Genomic DNA, 26,237 nt, shown 5'->3' with positions numbered 1-26,237 from the left:
ATGGAGGTAGGGCTGAGTGTGGGACTAAAAGCAGGAGAATTGGAAAATGCTTTTGATAGGAGCCAGTGTTTTCTCTGATATATTTATTTTTAGTTCAAACCATTTTACAATATAAAGCCCCTATCAGAGGCTGATAGAGAAAAAGCAGGAAATCAGAAGATTCCAAAACTAACTGAATTATTGGAACTTGCACAGAAGGAAAAAAAATCTGTGATATTTGATCTTAATGCCCCTGCACCAAGACATTTTCACAGAAGCTTGTATGTCCGCCATGTAGTAAGCGTGATCCTTGACTCTAAGATTGAGCAACATCTGGTATGTCTATCTTAGTATTTATGGTAGAGATTGGGAGGTGGGTAGCATGTCCCAGGAGCATAGCAGCTGAATCTGACCTACCTTGTAGATCTTCCCTGGGATCCTAAAATAATTCTGCTCCCTGTAAAAATGGAGATGACTACTTTATACAGCTATATGTGGCCATCTAAGAATGACCCAATGAAATTTACATCAGTGGGGAAAAACATTGAGGCTATTTGCTATTACAAACCAAATGAAATGTCACCACTCTGTTAAAAGGGAATGTGTGTAATGGCTATATGATGTGACCTGCACCATCACCAGCATACAGCTATTAGAAGGAGCCTCGAGGTAACGGGGAGAAAGAATCTACCCCATCTTTCTTCTCTTAGTTGCTGCTCCCCACTGGGGGGAATAATGGCTCAAGTTCTATAGCCATTGGTCCTTATAAAAAAAAAAAGAGAAAAAAGAAAGAGCCTTGGTATGGAACACTAAGGCTTTGAGGACTTGGCTTTCGTTAATGACATATAAAGAGACTTTTTGAGCAGAGACTTTTTCATCATGTTTTTCAGAAGCAACTCTGCATTTGGGCAGTCAGTCATTCCAAATGTCTTAACTTCTCAGAATATAGAAGAAAGCTATGAGTGGAACAAATATGTGTCTTTTTGCAAATAGAACTATTTCCACCGATGAGTCCTAATAGCATTCCCCATAGGCAGGAAATGACCCCCTGCAAAGATGATTTTTAGCATCATTAGCCAGAGGAGATGTTTATGATTCCCACCTTTCATGCACACGTACCAGCTCCTCATCCACTCTGGCCAGTGTGAGGACACAGTGGACCCTTGGTCCCATGATGTTAACTGGGAAAACTCAGCTCCAGAACAACCTGGGTGAAAGCCCCATTATAAGAATTCATTAGACAATATTAGGCCAGGTTGACTCTATCACCAAGGGCTAGAATCTCTCTGCTCCCTATAGACTGTTACCCATGCTGGAATGGGGCTCCAGCCATTCTACTTGGGGCTGTTTGTACCTAAACAGCTGGATTATCCACTGAAAGACTTCCTGTTTTTCCTTACAGATTTTTTGGTTGCCTGGTTTTGATAGGGAGTATGTCAGGAAAAGAGCTCCTGGTTTTCAGCAAGTGGGCCAGTTATTCTCCATTGAACGCCTCACAAAAGAAAATATCAGTAGAATAAATGTTGACCACAAGAGGCTGTTCTACAGTGGATAGAGGTAAGTGTTTGACCACATCTCTTTTGGCATATATTGCCTTACTTGCACGAAATCTGTATCCCAACCAAGCTACTTAGGTTCCCCCTCCCACCTCAAGATTTCTGTGTGTGGCTATCTTTTTGGAATCTCCTGTTTTCATCTTCTTACCCTTCCCTCCATCTCTGCCAACAAACATTTATCAAGGGTAGACTCTTCCTGGAACATACTCTTCAGCTCCTCCTTCATGCTTCAATCTCTCATCATTCAACACACCTTTTTGTATGCTTGGTGTTTTTGTTTTTATATAAATTGATCATTGAAAAGTCAGAACTCAGAAAGTTATCGATTTCCTTCTGCCATTACTAGATGGATTGCAGTACCTTGTAAATAACTTTGTAATCCAGATAGCCAGATTTCTTACAGATATAATTCAGAACATAATTAAATCATTACTAGAAAAACCCTTAAAACAGCCAAGTATGAGAAGAAACTGAAATTCTTAACCACCACATTTATAAATATATAATCAGAGACAGATTTTTAGAATTAAAAGCACCTGGGAATAAAGTGGTAACTTTTTCAAACTTAACTATTATTAATCACTGTTTAATTTAATCCATATTCCCTTTCTCTTAGATTAAAAATAATTTTTTCCAGATAATTGTAAAGGCTTCAGAGACAGTCTGAACATGTATATGTATTTTGTTCAGATATACATATATATCTCCAAAATCTCTTGAGCTAGTAAAAATTCCCCTAGATATCTTTCTGTATCTCAAGCCATGAGCTAGGCTGTTGGATACACCTCTGTTCATGTTCCGACTTTTCCAGCCTCTCTGGCCATGGGGGGAGATGATCATAAAATATGTCTTTTTTCTTTTAGAATTAGATAATTACACATGTATTACCTCTTTTTCCCATTCAGAAGATTTCTCTTTGCCCAACTACTCCTCTGTTTTGAGTGTATTTCTATTTCCTTTTACTTTTTTATCAAAGAGAAAATGGCTCCAAGATGATTTCCTTCTCTCCTAACCATAATTTAGATTAATCTAGTAGTTGGAAATAATTATAATAGCTTCCACTATTGAGCCTTTATTATGTGTCAAGTTCTGTTGGTAGACCACAGGCTCTTTTTGAAATTCTGGCTTACCCATCAGCTACACGTGTGACTTTGGACAAGTTTCTACTCATCAGTTTTCTCATTTGAAAATTAAGGATAACAGTAACTTGATAGAATGGTTAAAAGATTAAGTGACATAATGCATATATGCACAGAGCAAAATGCTGGGCAAATGTATGAACATATTGTTGTTCATGTGTTGTTGTATGAATGTTGCTTTTATCATCACCATCCTTACATGCTGTGCCCTGGAAATTATCATCACCACCATTCTGCGAATGAGGAATCTTGCCTCTAAAGAGGAAACGTTCAGGGAGGTTAGGTAATTCACCAAAGTCAATACAGTTGGTCAGTAAGGGACCACACTGAGATTTAAATATAGGCCTGACAGACTCCAGAGTCCAAATTCTTTCACTAATAAGCCTTTAGTTATTCATTGGCCGTAGTTATATGGGCATAGTTTCAGCTGGCATCAGACTTAAGAGAGATCATATCCTAAGTCCTATTAGAAAATCAAGCAGTTTAATTTAGCTCAGCAAATATTCACTGAGTAGTAATATGTACAGCGCGCCATGCTAGTTTTATGTGAAAAGTCAACATAAGCGAGGCATCATCCTTTTTCTTAAGGAAACTATATATTCTAATCAGAAGAAGAAGGGTTTCTTCCATATGCCTATAATACAAGGTTGATTGTGACAGTTCATGAGCAGACTTTATTCCAAGTCATTCCCCTCAAGAAACACTAAATTTTAAGAAGTTAAGCGGTTGTAACTTGTTATTTGTATACTGTTCATGACCAGAATACTTATTATGATCACATTTCCAATACATTCTCTGTGAGCAGTGCTTACTTCCATCAGACCACACTCACAAGACATTGTGACCTTGCCATTTTGACTGAGAATGCTTTAAATACATTACTTTGATCAAACTTATATGAATATAGAGATGCCCTCTGTTTTATTTCTGATGCGGGAATTTTTAAGTGTTTAAAAAATTTTAATTTATTAAAAATTTAGTGAGGTGAAGTTCACATAAAGTTAACCATTTTAAAGTAAACGATTCAGTGGCATTTAGTGCATTCACAGTGTTGTGCAACTGTTACCTGTAGTTCCAATACATTTTGGTACTGAACATTTTTATTTTCCCTCTGATTCCTGGTCAGTCTTGCCAGGGGTTTATGAATCTTACTAACCATTTCAAAACACCAAATTTTGGCTTTGTTAGCTTTATTCTGTTGCATATTTTCTTTCCTATTTCTTTGACTGCTGTTATCTTTATTATTTTCTTTCTTCTATTTCCTTTAGGTTTAATTTGCTCTTCTTTTAGAAGCAGAAAATTAGGTGATTGATTCTAGATGTTCCTTTCTAATGTAAACATTTAAGGCTGTAAATTTCCCTGCAAGCATTGCTTTAATTGCATTCCACAGATAATTTTGATATATTCTTATTATCCAACTTAAAATATTTAAAAGTTTTTTTATTTCCCACTTGACTCATGGATTATTTAGAAACATGTTGCTAACTTTTTTAAAATTTGAGGATTTTCCGTCTATCTAGTGTTATTGACTTCTGGTTTAAGGTCACTGTGACCAGAGAACAGCTCTATATGATTTCAATACTTTATTTTTTTTCTTTTTAAATTTTTAATTTTATTGACACGCCTTTGAAAGGTTTGTTTTGGTATAAGGCAAAGCTGCCAATTTGAAATACAAACAGATGGACACAATGTGTATATCAGATGTTGGGAATAAAGATGGTTTATTGATTGAAATAATAGAGGCATTATTTTGATTTGTCTTGACATGAATGCTGATTTATAAATCTCCTCCCCATTGATTTCCTCCTGTAGTCCAGACACATAGAAATGATAAAAAAATCTCACCAAAGCTCACCTTGGTGCTAATCAAGAGTGCTCGGTGAACATTATAAAACACATGATTTCAATACTTTAAATGTATTTAAACTTTTCTTATAGACCACTGTGCTGTATATCTTGGTGAACTTCCCATGTCCACCTGAAAAAGGTGAGCTCTCTTCATTTGTTGGGTGTGATATTCTATAAATATCAATTAGTTTAAATTGGTTGATAGTCTTTTTAAGCATTTTATACTGCATCTTCCCCCTGCTTTTTCTATTCAGTTAACACGAAACATTAGTTTGCAGATCAAACTCACACACATCAGAGAACTTACCTACTATGAAGTTTTATTATTAATTTCAAAGATACAGCATTCTATCAAGAGGCTCAGACAAAGCAAGGAGAGGTTAGAGACATTGATTTCAACTTTGCAGGTTTCTTCCTTTATTGGACCCATACTCTGTGGCCCACAGTAATAGATACAGCCTCCAAGTGAGTGTTTGCAGGGTTATTTCACTTAGAAGGAGAGCATTTGAGTCACAGAACATCTGCATTTAATACTCCCAGGGAGTTGTATGGCTTATGTGACTTTCTCCAGGGACGCATGCCTCATAAATCCACATTCTGTATTTATTTACAAAATATATAATAAAGAAATACTCAACCAGAAACATCCTTTTAAAAAATGTTCTATACATAAGGCCTCTCTTCCTGGTAAATATTATTATTATATTTAGAAAATATGTAGGTATCATGTTGACAAGGAGATTAGACCATGTCTTCTTCCTTCTTTCTTCTGGGAGCAACCTCTTCAGTCAGAGAGAAGTTAAGGCCTCCTTGTGCATCATCTGTCGGTTATGGAGAAGGGGGTGTAGTATCTCCAACTCTGATGGTTGATTTGTATATTTCTCCCTTTAGCTCTGTTTGTTGCTGTTACTGTGATTGTTATGGTTGTTTGGCTTCTCATATTTTAAACTCTTTTATTAGGTGTATTTGCATTTTAGAACGGTTAGATCTTTTTGGTGAATCCACCCTTTCATTATGAAATGTCCATTTTCTCTGGTTATAATTCTTGCCTAAAGATTACTTTTATTAATATTGCCACACTTGCTTTCTTATAATTAGTATTTGTGTGATATTTCTTTTTGTGTCCTTTGTCTTTCAACTGCTTTGTGTCTTTATATTTAAAGTACGTCTTTTATAAACATCTCATAAAATATTATTGGTTCTTGCTTTTATATTTAGTAGGACAGTCTCTGCCTTTAAATGGGAATGCTTGGCCCATTAATATTTAGTTTAATAATTAATATACTTGGGTTTATATTACATCATACTATTTTTTTCTATTTGTCCTTTTTATTCTAGGTTGTTTATTTTGGTCATTCTTTTCCTGCCTTTTAATTTTTTTAGTTAATCAATTATTTTTTAGTATTCTATTCTATCTCCTCTACTGGCTTCTTACATTTTTAAATTATTTTTTACTGGTTGCTGTATGAATTATAAAAAGTATCCTTATCTTATTACAATCTACCTTGAGTTAACTTATTCCATAATATAGAGTATAGAATATTAAAATCTTAATTCCATTGACTGCTGCCCTTTGTGCTATTGTTGTTATAAATAATATTTTTGTTATAAACCCAGAGTACATTTTTATTATATTTTAAAAAATTGACTACGACTGGCATTTTTCACAGAACTAGAACAAAAAATTTCACAATTTGTATGGAAACACAAAAGACCCCGAATAGCCAGAGCAATCTTGAGAATGAAAAACGGAGCTGGAGGAATCAGGCTCCCTGACTTCAGACTATACTACAAAGCGACAGTAATCAAGACAGTATGGTACTGGCACAAAAACAGAAAGATAGATCAATGGAACAGGATAGAAAGCCCAGAGATAAACCCACGCACATGTGGTCACCTTATCTTTGATAAAGGAGGCAGGAATGTACAGTGGAGAAAGGACAGCCTCTTCAATAAGTGGTGCTGGGAAAACTGGACAGGCACATGTAAAAGTATGAGATTAGATCACTCCTTAACACCACACACAAAAATAAGCTCAAAATGGATTAAAGACCTAAATGTAAGGCCAGAAACTATCAAACTCTTAGAGGAAAACTTAGGCAGAACACTCTATGACATAAATCACAGCAAGATCCTTTTTGACCCACCTCCTAGAGAAATGGAAATAAAAACAAAAATAAACAAATGGGACCTAATGACACTTCAAAGCTTTTGCACAGCAAAGGAAACCATAAACAAGACCAAAAGACAACCCTCAGAATGGGAGAAAATATTTGCAAATAAAGCAACTGACAAAGGATTAATCTCCAAAATTTACAAGCAGCTCATGCAGCTCAATAACAAAAAAACAAACAACCCAATCCAAAAATGGGCAGAAGACCTAAATAGACATTTCTCCAAAGAAGATATACAGATTGCCAACAAACACATGAAAGAATGCTCAACATCATTAATCATTAGAGAAATGCAAATCAAAACTACAATGAGATATCATCTCACACCAGTCAGAATGGCCATCATCAAAAAATCTAGAAACAATAAATGCTGGAGAGGGTGTGGAGAAAAGGGAACACTCTTGCACTGCTGGTGGGAATGTGAATTGGTTCAGCCACTATGGAGAACAGTATGGAGGTTCCTTAAAAAACTACAAATAGAACTACCATATGACCCAGCAATCCCACTACTGGGCATATACCCTGAGAAAACCATAATTCAAAAAGAGTCATGTACCAAAATGTTCATTGAAGCTCTATTTACAATAGCCCAGAGATGGAAACAACCTAAGTGCCCATCATCGGATGAATGGATAAAGAAGATGTGGCACATAGATACAATGGAATATTACTCAGCCATAAAAAGAAACAAAATTGAGCTATTTGTAATGAGGTGGATAGACCTAGAGTCTGTCATACAGAGTGAAGTAAGTCAGAAAGAGAAAGACAAATACTGTATGCTAACACATATATATGGAATTTAAGAAAAAAAAATGTCATGAAGATCTTAGGGGTAAGACAGGAATAAAGACACACAGCTACTAGAGAACGGACTTGAGGATATGGGGAGGGGGAAGGGTGAGCTGTGACAAAGCGAGAGAGAGGCATGGACGTATATACACTACCAAACGTAAGGTAGATAGCTAGTGGGAAGCAGCTGCATAGCACAGGGAGATCAGCTCAGTGCTTTGTGACCGCCTGGAGGGGTGGGATACGGAGGGTGGGAGGGAGGGAGATGCAAAAGGGAAGAGATATGGGAACATATGTATATGTATAACTGATTCACTTTGTTATAAAGCAGAAACTAACACACCATTGTAAAGCAATTATACCCCAATAAAGATGTTAAAAAAATTGTATTTTTTAAATTAAACTTTTTATTTTGAGATAATTGCATATTAACCTGTAAGAAATAACACAAAATGATCCTGTATACCTTTTACCCAGTTTACTCCAATGGTAAAACTTGTAAAACTTTAGTACAATATCAAAACCAAGGTATTGACATTGATGCAATCCACCAATCTTATTCAAATTTCCCCAGTTTTACTTATATTCATCTTGTGTGTTATTGTATATATAGCTCTGTGCAGTTTTATCACATGTGTAGGATTGTATATCCAGTGCCACAACCAAGACAGACTAGTTTCATCACTGGAAGTGTTCTTTTTGTTTCCCTTTGATAACTACACTCCCCTTACTTCCATCCACTTCCCCTCACCTCAAACCCACAATCACTAATCTGTTCTCTACTTTTATTATTTTGTCATTTTGAGAATGTAATATAAATAGTATCGTAGAGTATATAACCTGTTGTGATTGGCTTTTTTTCATTCACTATAATTCCCTTTGAGAGTTATCCAGGTTATTACGTATATAATAGTTTATCCTTTTTCATTTCTGAGTAGTATTCCATTGTGTGGAGGTACTGAAGTTTGTTTAATCATTTACCAACTTAAGGCTATCTGACTGTTTCTGTTTATGAGCTATTATAAATAAATCTGTTATGAACATTTGTGTACAGGTTTTCATGTGAACATAAGATTTTTAAATTAAAAGTCTATAGTTTATTCAGATTTTAGTCATTTTTAGAAAGTGTTTTAACTGTGGTAAAAATACATATAATATAAAATGTACTGTTTTAATCATTTGTAAACATACAGTTCAGTCATTCTAATATACATTCATTACATTGTGCAGCCATCTCTGCCATCAAGCTACCTAACTCTTTTTGTCTTATAAGCTCAAATTCTATACTCATTAAACAATAACATCCCTACTAGCTCCCCCACCCCCAGACCCTGGCAACCACCATTCTGCATTCTTTCTCTGATTTTGACTTATATAAGTGGAATCATGTAGTATTTGTCTTTTTGCAACTGGCTTATTTCACTTAGCATAAAATGCTCTAGGTTCATCCATGTTAAATCCATCCATTGCAGAATTTCTTTCTTTTTTAAGGCTAAATAATATTCCATTGCACGTATACACCACAGTTTGCTTATTCATTCATCAGTTGATGAACACTTGAGTTGCTTCCACATTCTAGCTATAGTGAATAATGCTGCTATGAACATGGGTGTACAAATATCTCTTCAAGACCCTTCTTTCAATTGTTTTGGCAATATATCCATTAAGTGGACTTTGTGGATCATATGGTAATCCTATTTTTAATATTTTGAGGAACTGTCATACTGCTTTCCATAATAGCTCTATCAACAGTACACAGGGGTTCCAATTTCTCTATATCCTCTGCACCCTTGTTGATTTCTGTTTTTTTTTTTCTTGATGTAGCTATCCTAATGGGTTAGTATTAGTTCTTCTTGAAAGGTTTGGTGGAATTCAACAGTGAGGGCAATGGGTCCAGGACTTTTCTTTGTTGGAAGGTTTTTGGTTAATGATTCAATCTCCTTATTCATTGTATGTCTATTTGTATTTTCTAATTCTTTATGATTAAAAGGTAGGTTTTGTGTTTCTAGGAATTTGTTTCATCTAGGTTATCCAATTTGTTGGGATACAGCTGTTCATAGTACTCTCTTATAATCCTTTTTATTTCTGTAAAATTGGTAGTAATGTCCCCACTTTTATTTCTGCTTTCAGTAATTTGAGTTTCTCTTTTTATTAATAGTACATCTAGATAAAGGTTTATCAATTTTGTTGATCTTTTTGAAGAACAAACCTTTGGGTTCATTGATTTTCTCTATTGGTTTTCTGTTTTCAATTTCATTTATATCTGCTCTAATCTTGTATTATTTTCTTTCTTTTGCTATGTTGGATCAATTTGTTCATCTTTTTCTAGTTCCTTAAGTTACAAAGTTAGGATGCTGATTTGAGATCTTTCTTGTTTTTTAAATGTAAGCATGTATAACTATGAATTTACGCCCAACACCCCTTTTGCTGCATACCATAAGTTTTGGTATGTTGTGTTTTTATTCTCATTTGTCTCCAAGTATTTTGTAATTTCCCTTGTGATTTCTTTCTTGATCCATTGGTAGTTTAAAAGTGTGTTAAGTTCCACAAATATGTGAATTTTCCAGTTTTGCTTCTGTCATTGACTTCTAATTTCATCTTGTTGTGGTTGGAGGAGATACTTGTATGGTATCAATCTGTTTGAATCTATCGAGACTTAATTTGTTGCCTAACATGTGGTCTATCTTGCAAAGTGTGCACCTGAGAAGAATGTGTATGTTGTTAGTGTTGGGCTGAGTATTATGTATATGTCTGTTAGATATAGTTAGTCCTTGTGTTGATTAAGTACTCTATTTCCTTACTTATCTTTGGTGTGGTTGTTCTATCCATTGTTGAGAGTGGGATATTGAAATCTCTAATGATTATTGTACAGCTGTCTATTTCTCCCTTCAATTCTGTTAGTTTTTGCTCTGTAAATTTTGCTGATCTGCCATTAGGTGTGTAAATGTTTATAATTGTTGTATCTTCTTGCTGTATTGAACCTCTTATTAATATATAATGTCCTTCTTTGTCTCTTATAACCTTGATATAAAGCCTATTTTGTCTAATATCAGCATAGCCACCCCTGCTCTTGTTGGTTACTATCTGCATGGATTGTCTTTCCATCCTTTCTTTTGTAATCCATCTGTGTCTTTGAATATAAAGTGAGTCTCTTGTAGACATCATGAATTGAAACATATGTTTTATCTGTTCTGCCAGTCTCTGTCTTTTACTTAGAGAGTTTGACCCATTTATATTTAAAATAATTACTGACAAGGAGGGATTTTGTCACACTGTTACTTCTGTCATTTCTGTAAATATTCGTTATTTTGTTTCTGTCATCTGTTTTTTTTTTCTTTCTTTACTTTCTGTATGCCTTATGCCTTTTTTGTCACTTTGGTTTCTGCATTACAATTTTCTTTCTTGTTTTGTTGACCTTTTATAGTGAAATGTTTAAATCCTTTTCTCATTTTTGGGGGGTGTATATTCTATATCTATTTTATTTGTGGTTAGCATGGGAATTACATTTACTATCCTAAAGCTTTAACACTCTTATTTGAATTTATATCAGCTTAATTTCAATAATATAGAAAAACTCTTTTCCTTTACAGATCTATTCCTACCTTTCTGGGTTGTTAACATCAGAAAATTAAATCTTTATACATTGTGTGCCCCAAAACGTAAACTAGTAATTTAAAAAAAGGCATTAGTCTCAAATTACATAGAAAACAACTTTTGGAGCTACAAACCAAATTTACAATAATACTAACTTTTAGACTAATAATTTTTTTTTTAGATATATTAGTCTCTTAAATCATGTAGAAAATAAAAAGTACAGTCACAAACCAGTGTTACAATAGTACTAGCTTTTATAATTGCCCATATATTTGCTTTTATTGAGATCTTTATTTCTTCCTTCAGTTTTGAGTAACTGTCTAGTGTCCATTCATTTCACCTTGCAGAACTCCATTTAGTTTTTCTTGCAAGGTGAGTCTAGTGGCCATGAACTCCCTCAGCTTTAGTTCTTCTGGGAATATCTTAATTTGTTTCTCACTTCTGAATGACAGTTTTTCTGGATATAAGATCCTTCATTGACGGTATTTTAACACTTTGAATAGGTTGGTCCACTGCCTTCTGACCTCCAAAGTTCTGATGAGAAATCTGCTGGTGATGTTGAGGATCCCTTGTATGAGACAAGTTGCTTCTCTCTTGGTGCTTTCAGCATTCTCTCTCTGGCTTTTGAAAATCTGATTATAATGCATCTCAGTGTGAGTCCCTTTGAATTCATCTTATTTGGAGTTTGTTGATCTTCTTGGATGTTTTCCTTCATATCTTTGATCAAATTTGAGAAGTTTTAAGCCATTATTTTTTCAAATATTCTTTCTGTCCTGGTCTATTTCTCTTTTCCTTTTGGGACTCCAAGAATGCATATATTGATCTGTTTGATGGTGTCCCATAGACATCTTAGGCTGTTCATTTTCTTCAATTTTTTTCTTTCTGTTCTTCAGAATGGTTAACGTCTATTGGCCTGTCTTCAACTTCACCAATTCTTTCTTCTACCTGCTCAAATCTGCCTTTGGATCCTAATAATAAAATTTTCATTTCAGTTACTATACTGTTCAGTTCTAGAATTCTTTTTGGTTTCTCTTTTAGGATTTATGTTCTTTATTAATATTTAAATTTTGTTTACACATTTTAAAACTTTATCTACATCTTCCTTTAGTTCTTTGAGTATCTTTAAAATACTTGTTTCCAAGTCCTTGTCTAGCATATCTGCCAACAGCTCTTTTCTGGGAACAGTTTTTATCAAGTTATTTTTTTTCCTTTGAATGGACCCTATTTTCTTGTTTCTTAGTATGCCTTGTGATTTTTTTTTGTTGAAAAATGTATATTTCAATCTAATAATCTGGTAACTCTGGAAATCAGATTCTTCCCTTCCTCAAGGTATGCTGTATTTTTGTTATTTATTTGTTGTTGTTGGCTGTCTCTGTGCCAAGGATCAGCCTGAGTTCTTCTCAAATCTCTTCTGTTCCTTTCCCTGCTCATACATGTCACTTTCTAATTTTCCCCATATATAAAGTTGCTTTTGCATGTCCTAGTCTTTAATGTATGACTCCCAAAAAGGGAAAAAAAGAAAAAAGGTGGGGAGGAAAGAGTCCTGGCCCTTTTAACCCCTGGTGGTCACTTCAGTGGGAGTGGGAGGGGTTTGCAACAATGGGGGAAGGTACAAAAATCATGGCTTCCCTACTCTGTCTACAGCTCTGTGGATGGAAGCATCAATCAGTGATCAGAGCACAGATACCTAATATATGAAGGATAGCATCCTTTTGGCTCACCTTGGCTCCTACAAGGTGTGTGCAAGCTGCTTCAGGAACATGGGCACAGCTGCCTGCCATGGGGCTAGGGGCTGGTGTACTGTAACTGCTGCTGTGCCAAGTGATGAAATCAACCAAAGTTAACTATAACTTACCATCCAAAACTCCCCTGGAAGTTGAAAGCCTTCAATAGATTCCATAGTTACAAAATAGTTATATTTTACCTTTTATGGATCATGCTTTTAGTGTCAAGTCTAAGAGTTCTTGGTCTAGCTCTTAGATCTCAAAGATTTCTCCTATGTTTTAAACATATTCTTTCATTACTATTATGCAGTTTACAGCTTTCAGATCCTTCCTTGTTTTGTTAAGTTTATACCTAAGTATTTAATTTTCTTTGGAGTGATTGCTAATAGTATTGTTTTAAATTTCAATTTCTATATGTTTATTAATATATAGAAATGTGTTTGGTTTTTATGTGTTGGTTTCAAAAAGTATAAAAAGTAGGTTTTTAAAAACCATTTCCTTATTTCTATTTTTTAAATTTATCTTTAGGTGATCTGTAGAATTCTCTTAAAGACAATCTAACATATTGGGTAACTAATGGCAAGCACTCCTGTAAAGGTGGTATGGTTATTTTTATTTTACAGTGTATACACTGAGCCTAAGAAATTGCCAGGTTAGTATGTGACAGAGCTGGGATTCAAACCCAGGCTTGTACAGAGCTGTTTTCAATATGCTATACCATCTCAGGGTTTAAAAAGTCTTTTGAAGGCACTTACATGGTGTATTTTCTGAGAAATTTAATCTCTGAAAATAACAACTTGACTAGGTGTTCTTCTACTGTTTCTGTAGATAGTGCACAAATATTTACTGACATTTGAAGTTCTGACATTGGGAAGTGTTGTGTTCCATTCCCCCTACTCAATGCTTATAAAAATTCTTTATATTTGAAATTTAAATATTCACCAAATTGGTATTCATTTCTTCATTCCTTCCTTTAACTATTTCTGAAGGCAGGTATGCTAGGTACTGGATATACAGAGATGAGTAAGACACAGTCTCTGCTTTTAATTTGCTTACAGTCAAGTAAAGAAGACTGATAGGAAAGCAGATAAATAGAGTAGAGTGTGGTAAGTACTCTGATGGAAGGAAGTACATTTGCTATAAAACAATGTACTGGAGCTGGTGCATTTCAGCTTATGGGAGCAAATTGTGGGAGTATTTACACCATGGAAATTGGCAAATTCTACAGTTAGGGCCTTTCTTCTTTTTTCTTTCCCTCTGTCTCCCTTTCCTTCCTCCCTCCCTCCCACTCTCCCTCTCCTCCTTCCTTCCTTCCTTCCCTCCTCTTTCCCTTAGGAAGCCAGTTTACTAAAATACTACTGTTGGTACAGGAGGAAAGGTATTAAATCCAGTCCTTTATCTCACCGTAATATGAGCTCATTCTGCATGTCATATCATAAGTTGTCCTACTACCAACTACTTCTGGTGATTTAAGCAACAGCCTTTCACAGACATGGTGGCTGTTTCCCTTTTACATGATGAGAGTAAGATTAAGTCTAAATCTCCTGTGGGTTCTTTTTCTTCCCAGAGAATATAAAGCAGTTAACATCAACATCAACTTATACATCGTCAGTGAACCTTGGCTTTTCTCACTGGCCTGGTGCTCCAGCATTCATTCAGTGACCACAGACAACATTCAGGTCCTAAATGAGATAAATCACCCTTACTTCTTCATGGTGAGCTAATGGTCCAGATTGTTCTTCCAACTCTGGTATAATAGGGGTCTCTGTCCCCCACCCCACCCCTACACTGCCTACTGTGCAGTCCCCAGGGAAGCTGCTTAAGAGCAGAGATTTATGTGACATTGGAAATGGCATTCCCCTTTCTCTCACCCAGATCCTTCTGTGATTTTCAGGGAAAAATTAATGTTGTTTTAATAATTGAATTAATATTGAATCTTCACACTGCCTTTCATGCATTATGTAATTTAACCCTCTGAGTTAGCCACTAAGAGTATCCCCATGGGGGATCTGAAGTTTGTAGCTTCACATGATACAAGATTCAAAATGAGGTCTGACTCCAGAGTTTTGTTACTGCAGCCACACCTTCCTATAGGCACAACAACAATGACAGTGGCATGGGGTGTGGGGAGAAAATCAAGTGTACTTGATTCCAAAGTGAAAACTGTGTGTCCTGAGCAAAGGAGAGTGAGTGTCCAGCCACCGAGCTTGATTTCACCTCTGTCCTGCTACTGCTTATGGCCAGAAGTGTGGGGACCTGAAGACCTGTGTTTTAATCCCAGCTAAATCCCACCACTTACTGTCTGTAGAGGGAACCCCAGCTAACCAGTTAACTGCTACAGAAGCTGTTTTTCAAATCAGTGTAGAGTATGTTGACTGAGTCGGACATCTATAAGAGAAAACAGCTTAATTTCTCTCCACTGACTCTGTAAACTGCTCTGTGAACTAGATCTTTCCTTGCCCTTGAATGCGGTCTCACTCAGATCCCATAGCTTTTCTAGTCACTCTTAGATAATTTAGTCACCAAAAAGCCTCAGTTCAGCATCAACAGTCTAGTCCAGAGAATAACCCAGACTCTAAACTGCCTTGAAAATTAAAGCTTTTTAAATGAGAGGCCTAAATATTTCTTGTTGCTTTCTCCATAACTCCAGGTTCACTGGCCCTTGTTTCTGTCTTGATCAGGGTCAGGAGCAGGAGAAAGGGGATCAAGGCCAAGGGCACAATCTCACAGGGCCAGTGCTGTACTGAGGCCCTCTGGTGGCAGTGTAAAATTGCTTACCTCTTCTTTCTTGGTGGCTCGGGCAGTTTTCTATAGATGACCCTCAAGGAAACCTTGGATGGCAGGTCCCTTGGCGTAGGTAAAGCCTCTCCACTTGTCTGTCCCCATACCATCCCGCTTCATGTATGTACTATATACTTTTCTAACATTTTTGTTTTTTAAAATTGATTGCAAAGTAAACTTGTTCATTATATAAAGTTCAATCATTATGAAAATCCATACATTAGAAAGCAGTACACTCCTCCATAATCCTATCCCCCCTAAATCAGTAATGTCTTAAAGTTGTCCCTTTGTATATATCAAATAAAACTTTATTAAGTAAAACTTTTCATTTTAATATTTTAATTCATAATATTTGAATTGATAATAAATTCATGTGATTCAAAATTCAAAGAGTATAAAAGAATGTAAGTAAAAAACTTCCTTCTACACCTGGCCTGGGCTTTTTTTTTTTAAGGACCCAAAGTCACTTTGTTCAGGGAGGTGGGGCCAGTATCCCAAGGACTTTCCTAAGCAGCCCACACTCTGGGTTAGAATATGCAGATTCAAATCTTGGCTCTACCACTTACTGTGTGACCTTGGAAATGTTAGTTAACCTGTCTGGGCCTCAGACAGGTTATTTGTTTATTTGTAAATTGGGAATAAAAACACTACAATAGGGAAACCTTCAAGATGGTGGAGGAGTAAGATGTGGAGATCACCTTCCTCCCCACAAATACATCAGAAATCCATCTACATGTGGAACAACTCCTACAGAACACTTACTGAACGCTGGCAGAAGACCTCAGACTTCCCAAAAAGCAAGAAACTCCCCCACGTACCTGGGTAGGGCAAAAAAAAAAGAAAAAACAGAGACAAAAGAATAGGGACGGGACCTGCACCTCTGGGAGGGAGCTGTGAAGGAGGAAAAGCTTCCACACACTAGGAAGGCCCTTCGCTGGCGGAGGCTGCAGGTGGCGGAGGGGGGGAAGCTTCGGAGCCACGTAGGACTTTGAGGACACTGGTCCACCAGAGACCTCCCGGCTCCACATAATATCAAATGGCAAAAGCTCTCCCAGAGATATCCCTCTTAACACTAAGACCCAGCTCCGCTCAAAGACCAGCAAGCTACAGTGCTGTACACCCTTTGCCAAACAACAAGGTACGTAGGACAGCGCAGCAACAGGGGTGTGGAGGGCAAAGCGGAGAGATTCCCTCACAGAGGATCGGTGCCGCCCAGCACTCATCAGCCTGAAAGGCTTGTCTATTCATCCGCCGGGGTGGGTGATACACCCTATGCCAAACAACAAGGAAGAGAGGAACACAACCCCACCCATTAGCAGAGAGGCTGCCTAAAATCATAAAAAGGTCACAGACACACTAAAACACACCACCAGACACGGTCCTACCCACCAGAAAAAAAAGATCCGGCCTCATCCATCAGAACACAGGCACCAGTCCCCTCCACCAGGAAGCCTACACAACCCACTGAACCAACCTTACTCACTGGCAGCAGACACCAAAAACAACGGGAGCTACGAACTTTGGAACTGCCGAAGAGGCAAGAGACCATTGTTTCGGGGTGCTTGAGGAGAGGGGACTCACAGCACTGCCTAAACGAGCTCCAGAGACAGGTGTGAGCCGCGGCTATCAGCGCAGACACCAGAGACAGGCATGAAGCGCTGAGGCTGCTGCTGCCGCTGCAGCCACCAAGAAGCCTGTGTGCAAGCAGAGGGCACTATGCACACCTCCCCTCCCGGGAGCCTGTGCAGCCCGCCACTGCCAGGGTCCCGTGATCCAGGGACAACTTCCCCTGGAGAACACAGGGCGTGCCTCAGGCTGCTGCAACGTCATGCTGGCCTCTGCCGCCGCAGGCTCGCCTTGCATTCTGTAACCCTCCCTCCTCCCGGCCTGAGTGACCCAGAGCCCCCTAATCAGCTGCTACTTTAACCCTGTCCTGTCTGAGCAAAGAACAGACGCCCTCAGGTGACCTACATGCAGAGGCAGGGCCAAATCCAAAGCTGAACCCTAGGAGCTGTGCGGACAAAGTAGAGAAAGGGAAATTTCTCCCAGCAGCCTCAGGGGCAGTGGATTAAATCTCCACAATCACCTTGACGTACCCTGCATCTGTGGAATACCTGAATAGACAACGAATCATCCCAAAATTGAGGCAGTGGACTTTGGGAGCAACTGTAGACTTGGGGTTTGCTTTCTGCACCTAATTTGTTTCAGGTTTTATGTTTATCTTAGTTTAATATTTAGAGTTTATTATCATTGGTAGATTTGTTTATTGATTTGGTTGCTCTCCTTTTTTATTTATATATATATATATTTTTTTCCTTTTTCTCTTTTTGTGTGTATGTGTATGCTTCTTTGTGTGATTTCAGAGAAATTAAAACCTTTACAGACAAGCAAAAGCTAAGAGAATCCAGCACCACCAAACCAGCTTTACAACAAATGCTAAAGGAACTTCTCTAGGGAGAAAACACAACAGAAGGAAGAGACCTTCACTAACAAACCCAAAACAATTAAGAAAATGGTAATAGGAAAATACATATCGATAATTACCTTAAATGTAAACGCATTAAATACTCCAACCAAAAGACATAGACTGGCTGAATGGATACATATCTGGCTACAAGAGACCCACTTCAGACCTAGGGACACATACAGACTGAAAGTGAGGGGATGGAAAAAGATATTCCATGCAAATGGAAATCAAAAAAAAGCCGAAGTAGCAGTTCTCATATCAGCCAAAGTCTTCTTTGTGTGATTTTGTCTGTATAGCTTTGCTTTTACCATTTATCCTAGGATTCTATCTGTCCATTTGTGTGTGTGTGTGTCTGTGTCGTTTTTAGCACATGTTATCATTGGTTTTTTGGTTTGGTTGCTCTCTTCTTTCTTTCCTTTTCTTTCTTTAAATTTTTTTAGTTTTTAATAATTAAAAATTTTTTAATTTTAATAACTTTATTCTTTCCTTCCGTCCTTCTTTCCTTCCTTCCTTCCTTCCCTCCCTCCCTCCCTCCCTCCTTCCTTCCTTCCTATAAGTAACTGATGCAGCTCGATATTAAAACAACAAACAACCCATCCAAAAATGGGCAGAAAACCTAAATAGACATTTCTCCAAAGAAGATATACAGATTGCCAAGAAACACAAGAAAGGATGCTCAACATCACTAATCATTAGAGAAATGCAAATGAAAACTACAATGAGGTATCACCTCACACCAGTCAGAATGGCCATCACCAGAAAATCTACAAATAATAAATGCTAGAGAGGGTGTGGAGAAAAGGGAACACTCTTGCACTGTTGGTGGAAATGTAAATTGATACAGCCGCTATGGAGAACAGTATGGAGCTTCCTTCAAAAACTACAAATAGAACTACTGTACGACCCAGCAATTCCACTACTGGGCATATACCCTGAGAAAACCATAATTCAAAAAGAGTCATGTACCACAATATTCATTGCAGCTTTATTTACAATAGCCAGGACATGGAAGCAATCTAAGTGTCCATCGACAGATGAATGCATAAAGAAGATGTGGCACATATATACAATGGAATATTACTGAACCATAAAAAGAGACAAAATTGAGTTATTTATACTGAGGTGGATGGACCTAGAGTCTGTCATACAGAGTGAAGTAAGTCAGAAAGAGAAAAACAAATACTGTAGGCTAACACATATATATGGAATGTGGGGAAAAAAAAGGTTCTGAAGAACCTAAGGGCAGGAAAGGAATAAAAATGCGGATGTAGAGAATCGACTTGAGGACACAGGGAGGGGGAAGGGTAAGCTGGGACGAAGTGAGAGAGTGGCGTGGACATATACACACTTCCAAATCTAAAGCAGATGGCTAGTAGGAAGCAGCCACACAGCACAGAGGGATCAGCTTGGAATTTTGTGACCACCAGGAGGAGTGGGATAGGGAGGGTGGGAGGGAGCTGCAAGAGGGAGAATATATGCGGATATATGTATCTGTATAGCTGATGCACTTTGTTATACAGTAGAAACTAACACACCATTGTAAAGCAATTATACTCCAATAAAGATGTTTAAAAAAATACTACAATAGAAGCAATTTTATCCAAAATAATCCTGTTTGCTTAGCGGTCTGTTAATTCAAAAATTCTAAATGGGGAATCGTGAAATAAATGATATACAGTGGGGCTTCCCTGGTGGCGCAGTGGTTGGGAGTCCGCCTGCCGATGCAGGGGATCCATTTACCCAAAAAAAAAAAAAAAAAAAAAATGATATACAGTGTATTAGCTTTTTACTACATTAAAAAAAATGTACCTAATACTTAGTGGCTTAAAACAAATAAATGTTTGTCACATTCTCTATGATGGCTGAGTGGTTTCTCTGTGCTCAGCCAGTTTGGTTGGACTAAGTGGTAGGATGGCCTCATTCATATGTCTATGGTCTTACCTGAGATGACTGTGGTCTCTCTTCGTTTGGTCAGTCATCCTTAAGGAATCCAGCTTGTGTATGTTCACCTGGTTGCATTGGGTTCTCAGCAGCAAGAGAGGTCAAGTCCCAATGCACATACCTTTTCAAGGATATCCCAGTGTGATGTTTGCTAATATTCCATTGGCCAAAGAAAATCACATGGTCAAGTCCAGATTCAAGGTGGGGCAGGGAAGAAACAGACTTTACCTTTTGATGGAGAGGAACAGCAAAGTCACATTGCATATAGACCTGCATTTTGGGAGGAATATTTTGGTCTTTTTTATTAACAATCTACCACATACATACCTCACACATTTTAATTTAAATCATTCACTTTTTGACATAGACTCAATGTCTTTCCTTTGAGTGTATTTCAGCTGATTGAATTCTGTATTCTCTTGCTTATGTATACTTTCCAATGAACCATCTATGATTTCTACGTTTTGTTTCCTTAAAGCACAACAAGAACTTGAGGGACTTCCCTGGTGGTCCAGAGGGTAAGACTCTGCGCTCCCAATACATGGGGTCTGGGTTTGATCCCTGGTCAGGGAACTAGATCCCACATGCATGCCACAACTAAGAGTTCGCATGTTGCAACTAAGAAGCCCACATGCTGCAACTAAAAGATCCTGCATGCCACAACTAAGAGCCCACATGCCATAACTAAGAAGTCTGCATGCCACAACTAAGAAACCCGCATGCTGCAACTAAAAATTCCCGTATGCCACAACCAAAAAGCCTGCATGCTGCAACTAAGTCTGCATGCCACAACTAAGAGGTCCGCATGCCGCAACTAGGAGTCTGTATGCCACAACAAAAAGATCCTGCATGCCGAAACTAAAAGATCCTGCATGCCTCAACTAAGACCCGGCGCAGCCAAGATACATAAATAAATAAATACTTTAAAAAATTAAAAGTAAAACAACGTGAAGTCATTTGGAGAAATGACGGGAATGAGGAAGCCACCCAGTTTTTTATAATCCTCCCCTCATCTCTTAGTGTTTCTCTCATACCTAAATCAAAAGCAGTTTATTTTTTAATGACCTTTTCTTTCTTCATCAAGTTTTTCAAAGCATCGACTTAGTTTCCTTGAAAATGACATACTTTTTAAGCTCAGATTTAAGTAACACTGAATTACACAGCGCAATTTAAACAACTGGTGCAGCTGTTCTAAGCCATTTGGGTAGTAAGAACAACTGATTCTTGGTGACGGTACAGCTCACTTAGTGGGCATCCTGAAGCAGGCCAAAGCACAGGTCAGCTAGGTTCCCAGAGAGGATGAAGAGCCTCAATTTAGTGGAAGTTGGGTAAGAGCTTCTAATGTACGTGCCTAGTAGAGCTGTTGTGAGGATTAACTGTGAAAATACCTTTGAAGTGCTTGGAATGCTTCCTTAACTCCTGTAAATTCTCATTAATGTTAGTTGTTGTTCTCATCATTATCATGATAGTTCATGTTATTGTTATTATTATCATGGTTAATCAGTCCAAGGAAAGACCATGGGATAGGGTGGAAATGGCATAAGAAAAAATAAAAATGATAGACCCAGTACCATCAAGTAATACTAGAAGGGGGACAATGAAGGTGGAAAGGGATGAGTAAACTAGCGAAATGAAAAACTCATACAAGAGAACCTAGAAGATGGAGCTCTGTGAACTGGGTGATTCAGGCAAGGAGACTGGAGAAGTTGGCATGTTAATTAAGAATTATAATTTCAACATATTTATCTGAAGCATGCTGATTTAGGAGAAGGATTCCTAAATGCTGGTTCACAGACTGGTTGCTTTTTCCTGGGAAGCTTGTTAAAAATACAGAAATTCTAATTCCTGAGTCTGTAGTGAGGCCCAGGAACCTGTATTACTAAAAGCTGCTCAGGTAGATTTGGATGCACAGCCAGGTTTGGGAAGCCATGCCATGAAAACATAGAACACTGGAAGTCAAGAAACTTGGGCTGTAGTCCTGGGTCCAGAATACACTTGCTCTGTGACATCTCTGGGACTCCCTCAAACACCTATCTTGAGGGTCCAGGGAGAAGTGTGGGAAGTATTTTATCCTTTGGCACATGAAAGGGGGGATTGTTAGGGTAGCAGCAGGTACTCTCTGTGTTTGAGACCAACCCCATCATCAAGGTTCCTCTGCCTGGTCTGCCCCCTCTCCTCCCTGGCAGCCAAGCAAGGGACCTGGCCTACATGATCTAAAATCCCTTCTAGCTGTAAATCCTTTAACTATTTTCTATTTTGCAGACACCAAGTTACTATAAGTTCATGTGGATTCTCATGGAGTGTGTTTCTGCAGTTTTCATTGTTGCCATATTTTATTTTCATTGGTAAGCATATGTTTGTAATTTTAAATGATTTTTTCCCAAAATAAAAATATAAATGGTCCTTATGTAAATTTGAGAAAAAACAGTTACATTTTCCCCATAATTCTATATGGCGAATTCTCAGGAAGACAGGGTTTTATCATCTGAACCTCCCATTTCTTCTCATGCTGCTTGCAGCTCCTCACAACCCCTTCTACCTCCTAAAAATGAGACCATATTCTAAGAATAAGGACTCTCACTAAAGCTTAATCAAATCCTGTTACTACTGTTTTGGTGTGGATCAGTTGGGAGAGGACAGGGATTGAAGGTTGCTCAGAACAAGTGTCTCCACCTTCCCACCTTCCACAAAATTGGACATGCAGAGTGCTGTGTAAAGAGCAAGTTCACAAACTGGGGAGCCTGGATTTTAGTTGTGGCTTTGCCTTTAGTTTCTGGGTGACCCTGGGAAAATCACTGCCCCTTTCCAGACCATAGTCTTTTTATCTGTCCAAGAAAATAACATTTGAGAATTCTTGAGGGAAAATGCTTCAAGATTGCAAGGTTCAGGGTGGGAGAGGGGACATCTGGTAGAAGAATTTTAGCTAGAAGAGTCCATGGTTGTTTAGACTTCATCATGCCCATCATTTCCTCATTTGAGTTCTCCTTTAAAGGCGGAAACTACAAACCCTCTGCTTAAGGTAGAATTTGACTGGATAATGTTCTTTTCTGGCCACTGCCTTGAATTATGGCCTATTTTGGAAGAGGTCTGTGAGGCTCATGGATAGTCTGCTTCCTTCCAGGTGGAGAGAGAGCCAAAAAGAAAAATTACTCCAGAGCACTGGCATTCACACAGGTAAATCAGAGGCCTAGCCCACTCTCTTAATTCCTACCCATTGCCTCCAGGATACAGGGCCTGCCTTTAATGTTTTTGACAAGTGTTGAAAGAGTGGGGACCAGTGAGAAGTTGGGACAAAGAGGCTGGGCACAGATTCTGGAGGGCCCTTGGCATCAGGATTCATTGTGGACTTTATCCTCTAAACAATGAGACTCCTTGGAAGATTTTGAACACGGGTATTTTTTGTTCACTTGTTGATATATTCATTCATCACATAGTTATTGAGTACCTACCTTGTGCCAGGCACTGTGAGAGAGACTGAAGTAACTGAAAGCCGTCTATGTAGGGTGACACAAGAGAACAGAGGTTCTGGCCCACAGAGAGCAGTGACGAAGCAGGCAGAGGCATAGCAATTGATGCCATTAGGCTAGGCCCCTAGGTCCAGGACAGAGAAGGTGCCATGCTTACCAGGGCTGAATGTGCTTTATGTGGCTTCAGTTGTGGGTGATGTATATTGGAAGGTGGAGAGAGAAAACTGTGGAGGGGGGATGCTGGAATCGAGTCTAGGCCCTGCATATAAGAATCAGGAGATGGCAAGTGAATTTCAAACAAGGGAGCTTGTGCAGACTTCTGAGTAAAGGGATGGAATAGCAGAATAACTTATTATTCAGCAGAATAACTCAGAGGCTAAGTGAGATAGGTCCAGTAAGGGAATGGAAGCTAGAGTTTATTATTCAGGTGGTTGTGGGTATAATCACACAGTGAGTTACAGGTTTGGGAAGCCAGTGCAGTGTCAAGGGGAAAACCAGTTAGGAAGCAGAGGACTGTGCAGTACCAGATACAGTTTCTTCTCATAGCTCTTGGAGCCTTAAGTAAAGTTGATACAGTCACAAAATCATGAATTAATTTAATTTATTGTGGACAATGGTAAAGATCATGAGATGCCATGTACCAGCTGGCAGAGGGTTAAACTCATACATTACTTAGAGTTGCAGCAATGGATCCAAAGGGACCATGAAAAAATAAGTTCAGAAATTTGAATAAATTAAATGAAAGGAAATGGACTTTCATTCTGTGAAACTGAAGGTTTAAACCAAGCTCACTCAAATCTCTTAAGGGACAGAGAGATCTCAAATAACACTGAGTTACATGGATTTTTAGATCACCCTGCTGGCTGTTAAGAAGTCTGAAGGCTATGTTCCAGCTCCCTTATGACTTTTAGTAGTTTTATTAGTAAACTAGGGCTGCCATAACAAAATACCATGGACTGGGTGGCTAAAACACAGAAATTGATTTTCGCACAGTTCTGGAGGCTAGAGGTGCAAGATCAATGTGTCAGCAGGTTTGGTTTCTACTGAGGCCTCTCTCCCTGGCTTTCAGATAGCCACTTTCTTCTGTGTCCTGACACAGCCTTTCTTCTGTGCACACACCTCTACCCACCCCTGCCTCATGTCTCTCTGTGTGTCCAAATTTTCTCTACTCTAGTCAGACTGGATCAGGGCCAACCCCAATGGCCTCGTTTTAATCTAGTTTCCATATAATCAGATTTTGAGGTTCAACATATGAATGTGGGACACAATTTGGCCCATAACAGTAATCCAGTGAAGAAATGAAAAGAATATGGGAATGTTGAGGAAAGCATGAACGGAGAGAACTTTTAAAGGAAAGCTCAAAGAGCTGTTTAAATTGGGATAAAAGACATGGCTATAATGCCTTAGAAAAGTACTCAGTTAACTTGACCCCAACTTCCAACTGTGTTGAATGATGATAAGAAAGTAAGGTAAGTAGGAAATAAATTAAGAATTTTTCCTGTTTTTAAGATCTTTTAGTTGCCCAATTAGGGAAACCAATTTTGCCTGAACTAAGTAAATGCATGAGAAGGCTGTTTGAGTACCTCCAAGAGATACCTAGAAGGGGTGGACCAAGTTTGGAATCAGGCAAGGAACAAGGGAGACTGGAAAGAAGCCGAAAACACAGTCCAGACCAATTCAGTTTGGGGAGAATACAGCCTTGAACACTAAGCATAGTGTCACATCTTGCACCATGACCATCTCCAAGATGGGCATGTACTGCTGCACCTACTGCTGCCACTGGAATGCTTTATCACCTCTCTAGCTTTAGGATATATTTTTCAGACCTTTAATGAAGTTAATCCTTTGTCTTCTGTCTCATATAGTTTCTTATGAAAAGTCTTCCAGAAAGATCTTCCATTTTTTAAAAAAAATCATTGTTCCTTTACTTGTATATGTCCTTTTTCTCTGGCTGCTTTTTAAGATTGTTTCTCTTATTACTGGTTTTCAGTAATTTGATTATAGTTTATCTTGTTGTATATGAGTGTGTATATGAGTGAGTGAGTGAGTGAGTGTGTTTGTGTGTGTGTGTGTCCATCCTGCTTGGAGTTTTTTGAGCTCCTTAGATCAGTCAGAGTATAATTTTTATCAAACTGGATAAATTTTCAGTCTTTATTTTTCAAAATTTTTTTTGCCTCTACCTTATTTCTGGGATTCCAATTACATAGATGTTAGACAGTTTCATTTTATCCTATAAGTGACTGAAACTCTGTTCATGTTTATTTGTAGCCTATTTAATTTCTTTGCTTCATTTTGGATAGATTCTATTACCATATGTATTAGTTTTTATTGCTATAGAAAAAATTACCACAAATTTAGCAGCTCAGTACAACACAAATTTATCATCTCACAGTTTGTGTGGGTCACGGGTGGGTTTGTTGGGTCGTCTGCATAGAGTCTCTCCAGGCTAACATTGAGGTGTTGGCCTGGGCAGCAATCTCTTCTGAGACTTAGAGTCTCCAAGATCACTGGTTGTTGGCAGAATTTAGTTCCTTACAGGAACTGAAATGTCCCTTTTTTTGTGATCACTGTTGACTGGGTTTTGATTTGAGTTTAGAGACCATATCCAGTCCTAGCCATTTGGCCCACTCACAATGTAGCAGATTTTTCTTCAATGCCAGCAAGAGAATCTCTCTTTATAGTAGATGGATTCAGAGAGAAAAGGACAAAGGAGGCAAAATAACAGACAAAACAAATAGAAGACAAGTTGAAACATGGTCATCATTAATTCAACCATTT

At 38.1% G+C, this 26,237-nt stretch overlaps 1 protein-coding gene across 1 annotated transcript; it reads left to right on the top strand.

The window, feature by feature from the left end:
- GDPD4 (glycerophosphodiester phosphodiesterase domain containing 4) lies at positions 1-23,183 on the top strand. Its single transcript, XM_024749732.1, is given in 6 exon segments — positions 1-6; positions 94-315; positions 1,382-1,536; positions 14,371-14,518; positions 22,255-22,337; positions 23,114-23,183. Coding segments are annotated over 6 exon segments (684 nt in total).
- The last annotated feature ends 3,054 nt before the right edge of the window (positions 23,184-26,237 follow it).

The sequence above is a fragment of the Neophocaena asiaeorientalis genome, unplaced genomic scaffold (genome assembly GCF_003031525.2).
Source record: "Neophocaena asiaeorientalis asiaeorientalis breed wild unplaced genomic scaffold, Neophocaena_asiaeorientalis_V1.1 scaffold363, whole genome shotgun sequence".
NCBI lineage: Eukaryota > Metazoa > Chordata > Mammalia > Artiodactyla > Phocoenidae > Neophocaena > Neophocaena asiaeorientalis.
The sequence above is the reverse complement of the archived record's forward strand: the minus strand, read 5'-3'. Positions and strand labels throughout refer to the sequence as shown.